The following is a 9,721-nucleotide window of genomic DNA, read 5'->3' as shown; positions in this document are numbered from 1 at the left end:
TTTTAAAAATTCCGCTTAAATTTTAAATCTCGCCTAAATTTAAAAATTCCTACTCATGGCTCACGAGCCGGTTCGCTAGTCGAGCTTGACTCGAGCTCGCTTTTCATCTAACGAGCCGAGCTCGATAAGGGCAAAAACACGACTCGACTCGGCTCGTTTACACCGCTAATTGTATCCCAACTTTATTTTTATTTATTTTAAAGCATGCAACAAACCTTTTTTTTTCATTTTAGTGAAAATTTCATAATTGTTTAACCCTTTCAAGCAACAATTATCATGGAAACTACTGTCTTAGATAGCTCAACTGCAACTACATTGCTCGATTAATCAACCTCAATCATACAGTCAGAACCTAATTCAAGGGGAAAAAAAAAAACCAACCAAAAATAATAATAAAAGCCTGCCTAACCACCTAATCCTTTATCTACTGCTAACAATTGGATGTCATTGACCTCCTACCATCATAATAAAACTTAATTCGCACGCCAGCTGGTCCCTTCAGCATCAAGCAAACCAAAAAATAGAGAATGGGCTACAAGAAGAAATCATTTCCTGTATCCTAACATTATTAGAATCGAACGAGGCTTTCACAAATGCCATCAAAGAAGAAACTTTTCTTCCTTTTCATCCTCATCTCATCCACATTGTCCATCTACAAACTCATCAAAATCACTATTACCGCAAGGAGCCCTTCCATCCGCCTACCAGGAATCCCCTGCTCCCCAAAATACTCACCTTTTGAACCTCACAAGCTCACGCGTCACACAATCTTCCAGGAAGAAGCGCCACTCACCCTCAAAGAGCTCAACCTTCTCTCAAGCATTATAGCCCGAAATCAAAGCCGTAACCTTCTCTTCTTTGGTCTCAATCCGCAATTCCTTTCCCTTGCAGAAGCTAACATCGGGGGCTCGGCGATCTTCCTCGAAGATGATTTTGAAAGGATTCGAAAATTTCACCGCAAAACATATAGAAATGTTGCTGTTCATATGGTCAGATATAATGAAAAGGCTGGCAAAGCTTATGAGCTACTTAAGCATGGAAGAGAGCATAAACATTGTAGTCGAAAAGCAATTAAATATGTTGGTGGCTCAAGATGTAGGCTGGCATTAAGTAGCCTCCCGCAAGAAATTTATGAGAAGACTTGGGATGTTGTGGTGGTCGATGGGCCAAGAGGTGACAAGCCAGAAGCACCAGGGAGAATGGCTGCAATCTACACGGCGGCGATAATAGCAAGGATGGGAAGTGGTACTGATGTAGTTGTGCATGATGTGGATAGGATGATTGAGAAATGGTACTCCTGGGAATTCCTCTGTCAGGAAAACTTGTTTTCTGCAAAAGGGAAACTTTGGCATTTCAGAATCGAGGGGAGCTTTCTGCCTGATGGCTTTTGCTCGGAAAAGAAGGTTCAGGTTCTGTGAGCACGTTTATGCTTCAATGTTGAGGCTAAATTGGAAAAAACTAGAAAGAAAGACAACAGAGCTGGCGGTAATATATATAACAGTACCAATCTCATTTGACAAAAGGTAAACATTGGCAATTCCGTTTATAGTTATACAGCGAATACACGGCTCAACTTGGCCTGTTGGTTGAGAGCTTAGACTTCCAACTAAGAGGTTTGGGTTTGAGTCTTTGTGTATGCGTTGTGTGTTTGAGTTTGCCTTAAATGGCCTAAATGTCCCAAAAAAAAGTTATACAGTGAATGGAGGAAGTATCTTCGTTGAAATTAATTCAGCATATTATAAGAATGATGTCATGCATAAAAGAATTTGGCTACAATTTTTCTGCTGAAATAAATGAAAGATTCTGATTTCTTTTAGCATTTGATTTGCAGGGGGAAAAAACCGAAATACAAGAGTAAGATCACAATAATATAATTGTTCTTGTACCTGAAAATATTTAACTAGACGTGCGCTCTATTTTCACTTTTAAAAATATTTGGAATGCGTATTTATATTTTCCGTAAAAAATAGATTAAGAGGTGTTAAGTCGTGGTTCCATTTTGCGGGATGAAGAAGCGAGGTAATTGGAGGCTAAATCATAACCCAAGTGAGGAGCAGAACTGAGTTATCAAAATTATTGACAATCTTTGAATTTAGATGTATGTATGAGTGTTTCTAAGGAACAAAATTTAGGAGTGCATGTAATAAATATAAATGCGAATAAGAAAAGTAATTACAAAAACGAAGTATGAGACAATTCAAACTGAAAGATTGTGGTTTAACTAGAATCATCCTACATTAACTCCCCAAAATCTCATGCCTAAGAATTCCACTAACTCCATATTTGGTGGTGAATAAGAGAAAATTCAAATTTAGAGGCAGAGAATGTTCCTTGACAATCCCTCTTTCGCTAGGTAAGCAAATCCAAACTCTTCAAGCTATCAATCCAAGCACAAATCACCTTGCGATGTCAAAAATAACTCCAATGAAATGGATGAAATGAAATTTCATACTAACAATAGCCCTCTTAAAAGATTTACAAAGCTATTCCTATATCTTCAACTGAAAGAGGAGAAATATAGAATTCAGCGTAGGACAAATTCTAAGAAATACTTGGAATTAGTTATTAAAATTCCATCTAGGAATAATGACTTTTAGAGGTTTTTTTTTTCTGAAAAGATGCAAATAGCATTAAATAAAGAAACCTAATATAATCTACTAAGTGATAGACAAACTATGACATTCCTCCTTTCACAAAGAAAGAAAGGTTGGAGGAATCTTATTAGAACTAACATCTTTCCAAAAAAAATCACCAAATAAAGCTAAGTGAGCAAACCAATCAACTAGCTTATTACACTTTCTATTTGAAAAATGAAACAAAACATTGCAAATTATTTTAAAAAAGATTGTTCCTCCATCATGTCACTATATTCGTTCCAAAAAGCTTTGCCAGCCAAACCTTGAAGATACTTAATGATATTATAATTGTCTCCCTCTATTATGATGTCTTTAGCTTCCAACATCCAATCTTGAAGAATCATCTTCATTGAACGGAAGGCCAATAGCTCTAATTGGCTACAGTTCTTCCAATGAATGAAACTGATCCCAAAAGCAAGTAAGAACTTTCCCTTGTGGTTTCTAAAAACTCTTCCAATACTAGCCTTATTTGATCTCATTAAAGAAACATCACTTTTGACTTTAATCCATTAGGTAGGAGGAGGGTGCCAAGAATAAGAAAACAGCTGAGGAAGCTCGTTGACACCGCAAAGGTTCGAAAATAGATTAAATTTAGTTGATGTCATCGCAATGCTAATCACATTTGTTGTATGAAATCCGAACCGATGTACATTGTGCTTAACTTTGTGATAGGAAATACTTGAGTTCGCAAGTAACCCTAAGGTAATACTTGAGTTCGCAAGAAAAACTAGTCATGATTAGTACAAAACAGAAGAAAAACTGCTGTCCCAGCAGTAATACAACAGCCACACAGCAGGTTTTGCACCAAAACAGTGGAAATTAGGTAGGGAAAACTCAGATTTTTACTAGTATATGCAAGAAAAAAAAAGTAAGATACAATGTTCTTCAATTCGAGAGGAAGAACCACTCTCCAAAATTCTCTAGCAAAATATCCACGAGTAGATCTAAAAATTTCAGCAAATCTCAAGATAAAACCCTCTTTCTCCTAATTAAAGTAAAAAGAATAATTAAAAATCCATAAACAGCCCCTTAATTCAAATTTTCCCTCCTAAAGTTTAATAAATTCATTGCTTTGGCCCACAAGGGCTCAAAAACACCCCCCCCCCCCCCCCCCCCCCCAACAACCCCCCCCCCCCCCCCCCGATTTCTGCCCAACTTGGGCCTACGGGAGTAAAAGAGGATCGGTCCAAGCTGGACCGGTCCAGCCGGACCCTCCTGGGCCGGCGGCATAATAATACTCTCCTCCCAAAAACTCACCTTGTCCTCAAGGTGAAAGGAAGGAAATTTCTCTTTCATTCTTTCCATTAGCTCCCAAGTAGCATCGAAATTGGGAAGGCATCTCCACCTAATCAACACTTCTTTGTTGTCATCTTTATCTTATCTTACTCCTGTAAGCTCCATAGGCTCTAATATCACTTCTAATTCCTCAATTGTGATACATGAAAAATTGGATGTATGGTAGCTGATGGGGGCAACATCAATCGATACGCCACTGCTCCGATCTTATCCAACACTTCATAGGGGTTGAAGTACCTTGGTGCCAATTTCTCATTCCTCCTTCTCGCCACTTGTTGACCCAAACAACTACAAAAAAAAAATCATGAATTTGATAAGGATGATTCAGCTAGAATGTGAATTGCATTGTGATCTTTGCTTATTATGCAGTGGTTGAGAAAGCAATCAAATGAAGAGCATCAAGTTCTTGCTAATGGAATGGATTTGTACATAAAACATTTCTCTTCTATCTGTAGTGGAGGACGGCGGTATGGGAAAGAGAATTATCTTGCAACATATTTATGAAGATGAAATGGCAGATGAATTTGATCTTAAAATGTGGTTTTGTGTTTCTAACAACTATGATGTGAGAAAGTCGTTGCAAATATGTTGGAATCCCTTAAAAAGGAGAGACCTCGTTTGGAGAAACTTGAGGCATTTTAAGATAGTCTTCGAATTGATATCAAGCCAAAAAAAAAAAAAATCTTACTTATGCTGGATGACTTTTGGGAGGATGATGAGAAGCAGGATAAAAGAAAAAATGGGAAAGTGTGCTCGCCCCTCCGTCTTGTGGAGGTTTGGGAAGTAAAATTTTGGTAATAACTTGGATGGACCTAGTCGCATTGATGATTGCAAAGATTTGGGTCAGAATGACATACTTCCCTTCTTAAGTTTGAACTACATGTTCCCCCAAGGCATCTACAAAATTGTTTTATTCGTCACAATTTCTTATCCAGAGACATGAATAACTCTACAAAAATGCATTACATGCAATTGCTATGGGATGATCTCTCTAGGATGCATAGAATTGGAAACTAAATTCTCTTCAACAACTAAATGGATTTTATGTTAAATATGATAACGGCTTTAGATTTGTAGAGCTGGAGCATATGAGTGAGCCTCGCCAGTTAAGAATTAAACCTCTTCTTTAAAATGTGAAGGATGCCGAGGAGGCTTGCAGTGACAAATTATGTGCCGAGAGGCGAAATTTTATTAATTCAGGGAAAATTTTGATTTCGCCAAGAACGTGCTCGACGACCTTCAACTACCAAAATGTCTAGGGAAATTAAGTGAAAATAAATACATGGGTGCAAGGTCTACGATATGGATGAACAATTTGTTGGGTTGTCCACACATTAAATCTGTTCCTTTGGCTGATGAAATAAGCAAGACTTGCAGCACTAAGATATCAAATAATCGCGAATTACCCCAACCTGACACTCTTGGCAGATATTGAGAATTGGAAATTACTAATAATTGCCATTGTATGCTTAGTGCTGCAAATGAATTAACAATGCCAAAGCATTAACTTTGATTTCAATTTAACAAAAAAATTAAATGAATAAAATCAGAAGTCAAAGGAAACTTCATATCACATTCAATGTTGTTACCTCGTTTTATCAGAAATCCTGTGCTAAATCTCTGCAAGTATCCCTGAAATCCCGCAGTGGCAGTGTTCGCCTCGTCTGAATACAACTCTTCGTGGTTAAAATGAGGCTGGAGAAGGCTTCTCGCGTCTCCGACGCTTCGAGCACTTGCACACTCAAATCCTTCCCACCATTGTCTCGTCCTCGTAGAAGACACCACTAGCCAAGCCGGTCTCTCTAGCATTGGTTTCCTTCTGTAATCGAATCCAAATAGCTGTTGCCTTGTTGGTTCGAACACCTGCTGTTCGTGATACCTAAGAGCCCACCAGCTCTACTTGAGATCCCCGTCTCCCTGAGCTTCGCAAATCTCCTTCAATCCCACGCAATCCAAACCCCTCCTCAAGCCGCATTACCTATTGAGCCAAACTCTCTTGCATCTCTTCAACTTTCCTGCAGCTCTCTACAGTTGAAGCCTTCTACGAACCGTCTAAAGCAAAGCCACGATCCAGGTCGTCAAACCCACGTTGCCACCTCACAGTTGCTCCGAGCCGTTAAACCACGCTTCCTCTAAAAATCCCTGAACCTCCACTAATCTCACCTTGTCCCACAATTCACCGCTGCTTTAAAAAAATAATCAGAAGAAGATCTTATCGTCGAACCCCTCTCCAAGCTTCTCCACTACAAATCTTGCCCGATTTTCCTGCTATTATAGAGTTAGTAAATGGCCGTATAGTTTTTTTTTTTTAATGCAGGAATTTGTCTTCTAGCTTTTATTTTATGTATATATAGTTTTTATGCGTTCATTAGTTTTATGATTAGTAAATTAATTTAGTTAACTAATTTATATTATAGTTAATTAAAATAATTTCACTAACTGTTAATATTATAATTAGTAAATTAATTTATTTAACTATTTTATATTGTAGTTAATTAGAATAATGTCACTAACTGTTAGTTTTTTTTTATTAGCAATTAGTTTATTTAACTGTTGTAGTTAATTAAAATAATTTCATTAACTGTTAGTATTATAATTAATTAAATTACTTTCACTAACTATTAATGTTATAGTTAGATAAATTAATTGCATTAACTATTCATACTATAGCTAACTAAATTACTTTCTTTAACTATTAGTATTATAGTTAGTTAGGTTGTTTTTTTTTAGCTATTTTCTTTTATTCGTTTCGTTGCTACCATCCCCGACACCAGTCCATGCAAAGGTATAAAAATTCTAAACTCAGATTTCCATTCTCGTCATTGGCGGCGAACTAGCAAACCCTCTATGCACTCACGTAGCATTGTGGGGAGGGAAGCTAGTGCGATGCCTACTACGAGGCGGGAAATCGCCTAAGATTCTTTTCTCGTGGCTTGCAACGGGCTGGCAAACCCCTTACGCGCTCACATAGCATTGTAGCGAGGGAAACTGGTGCGGCGCTTGCGGTGATTTAAGAATCCCTCTTCAATGCTAGCAACGAGTCGGCAAACCCCCTACGTGCTCAAGTAGCATTGTAGGGAGGACAACAGGTGCGGCGCTTGCGGCGAAGGGGATATAAAAAAAAAGTATTTTTATTTATCTTTATATAAGTACCCCCAAACGCTCACGTAGTGCAGAGGGGAGAAATCTGTGTTTTTTTTTTCTAACATGTGCTTTCTTCTAGTAATATATAAAAAAAAATCTTAAATGCTCACGTAGCGGGCAGGGATAAAAATAAAATATGCGACCGCGGTGTCATTTTGACACCTACCAGAAGCACTCACTTAGCGTCGAGGGGAAGGTTGCCTCTTGGTTTTTTCCCCTTAACTGGGGAGACGTCGGGAGGCTGCCAAAATTTTCACTGAAATTTGGGACTTGGACAAAATTTTGGGACATAATTTGGATATAACTTGAGCATACAATCAAATTTAAATAAAGTTTAATCAAATGAAATGAACATTGGAACAAATTGCAAGAGGACTTGATTTGGGACTGCATTGAACATGAACTTGAACTGAACTCAAGCTTGAACTTACTAGGACTACAGAGGACTCGACGAATGGAAAAGGCTCATTTTGAGCTTGAACTTTAGTTGAACTTGTTTTTGGACTTGAACTTGAGCCCAAGTTGGGTGACATTAAACATAATTTAAAACAAAATTTTTTGATGAAGTGACAACATGTAAATAAGAGTCAACTGGAGAAATAATGCAATGAAATGTCTACAACTAATAAAGCAAAATCTTCTTTGAAAATCTAGATATTGTCACTTTAATTGGGTGACAACTACTTGCAATACATTTTGAAAGTATAATTTGACTTCTAAATAACAAGGATCATGAGGAATATGGCTTAATCATAAAGCTATAATGTGAGAGAATCCTTTGGATCATGATAATCTATTTGCAAAGGTGGACATGATACATCTCTAAACAATAATCAAATGGAGATGTAATGACGTGCTGAAAATTAATGATAGAAAGTTTTCATTCAATATCAAGAGGTCACCATACCAATTAGACACAAGCATTAGTGAGCAAGCAAAAGACTTATTGAATATAACGAATGATAAGTGCATCTTTTATGAGCAAAAGCAATGGGCATGTCAATAGCAACTATAAATAATGATTCTAATCATTCAAGTGTATCCAAATAAACACCATACAAGCAAATGTTAACCATGCAAACAGAGGTGCAATGGCTTGTGGGCTTTAATGTAATTTACTTGATGTGATTGCATTTAAATGAACTTCATACAAGCAATATAACTCAAAGTGAGCATAATGATTTGTGATAGAAGGATATATTTGATTAAATAGACAGCTAAAGTGGGTGAACAGGGATGAAGAAATACGATGACATCTCCACCACCAATAATGATTCAACTTCAAGAAAGTACATCAACAAATGAGTCCAATACGTAGCGAATATGACAAATTAATGATTAAGATTTGTTGAACAAGTTTTAAACAAATACAGTTTGCAAGTGGCTAACATCATTTTACGTAAAAAAAAAATGCCAACTTGTTTGTAAACAACAAGGTTGACAGACATTCTACGAATTCATTCAAGGAGGATTCAATGAATGCATTCAAGAAGACTATGATGGATGCATAAGCAAGTACAAGCTAGAATATGACCCTTCCACGATCAATGCAAGTTGGCATGCAATATATCTGTTACACATACAAGATACCCACGCCCCAACAAGTCATCGTGGTAGAAGGTGATGAATGTTACAACACCTCTACAATCAATCATTGTCCAATGTTGAGCAAATACGTTGATTTGTTACAAGCAAAGATTGATGACTACAATAAATGCGAACCTCTACAAGATGTTATAGAAGGTTTACTGTACGCCTAGTATATCAACCATGAACAAAATACAAAATAACTACAACAAATTCAAATGCTTGTAGTCAGATCTAGAAGACTCGTATGCAAAGCGAAGACCACGAACAAAAACATCATGTAAAGGCAATTGTGTACAAACGAAAGTAGGAGATTAGTTAGTGCACTACGATCCATCTGCAGAAAGCAACAAATAGTGCACGATAGTCTACCTGTACGAAGCAGCGAACAACTCAATTCAGAAGCTGCTACACCATGCCACCAGATCTGCAGCATTCATACAAGCAGACAGAAGGCGTCTACAAATACTTTCAAAATACCCCTACACGTGCACCATAGTTTGTATACACATAGGTACACTAAAGGCAGGGGTAAACACAATCATAATCCGCATGGGTCCCGGTGAGCATGTTATTGGTACACACGTAACGTCTAAAGATGCTGCGCGGGTTATCAAATTTTAAGCCCAATCCTCCATGGCAAGTAAAAAATAGTCGATAGTATTTAATTATAAAATGCCCCCAAAAACCCGTATGGGCCCCGATGAGCATGTTATTGGTACACACGTGACGTTTAGGGATGCTGCGCGGGTTATCAAATTTTAAACCCAATCCTCCTTAGCAAGTAAAAAGGAGTCGACGGGGTTTAATTATAAAACGCCCCCAAACACCCGCATGGGCCCCGGCGAGTGTGTTATTGGTACATACGTAACGTCTAAAGATGTTGCGCGGGTTATCAAATTTTAAGCCCAATCCTCCATGGCAAGTAAAAAATAGTCGATAGTGTTTAATTATAAAACGCCCCCAAAAACCCGTATGGGCCCCGATGAGCATGTTATTGGTACACACGTGACGTTTAGGGATGCTGCACGAGTTATCAAATTTTAAACCCAATCCTC

General features: G+C 37.7%; 1 protein-coding gene across 1 annotated transcript; it reads left to right on the top strand.

Annotated features, from left to right (window-relative positions):
* The first annotated feature begins 374 nt into the window (after window positions 1–374).
* Window positions 375–1,807, top strand: LOC110093036 (probable methyltransferase At1g27930). The gene has a single exon (XM_020817786.2). It carries the CDS (start codon window positions 594–596, stop codon window positions 1,416–1,418), a length of 825 nt encoding a protein of 274 aa, XP_020673445.1. The 5' UTR covers window positions 375–593; the 3' UTR covers window positions 1,419–1,807.
* The last annotated feature ends 7,914 nt before the right edge of the window (window positions 1,808–9,721 follow it).

This window comes from Dendrobium catenatum, unplaced genomic scaffold (genome assembly GCF_001605985.2).
Source record: "Dendrobium catenatum unplaced genomic scaffold, ASM160598v2 fragScaff_scaffold_1492, whole genome shotgun sequence".
Lineage (NCBI taxonomy): Eukaryota > Viridiplantae > Streptophyta > Magnoliopsida > Asparagales > Orchidaceae > Dendrobium > Dendrobium catenatum.
The sequence above is the reverse complement of the archived record's forward strand: the minus strand, read 5'-3'. Positions and strand labels throughout refer to the sequence as shown.

Bases quoted from the DNA above. Each gene is read 5' to 3' on its own strand.
- LOC110093036 (XM_020817786.2), top strand. From the start codon at position 594: ATGCCATCAAAGAAGAAACTTTTCTTCCTTTTCATCCTCATCTCATCC.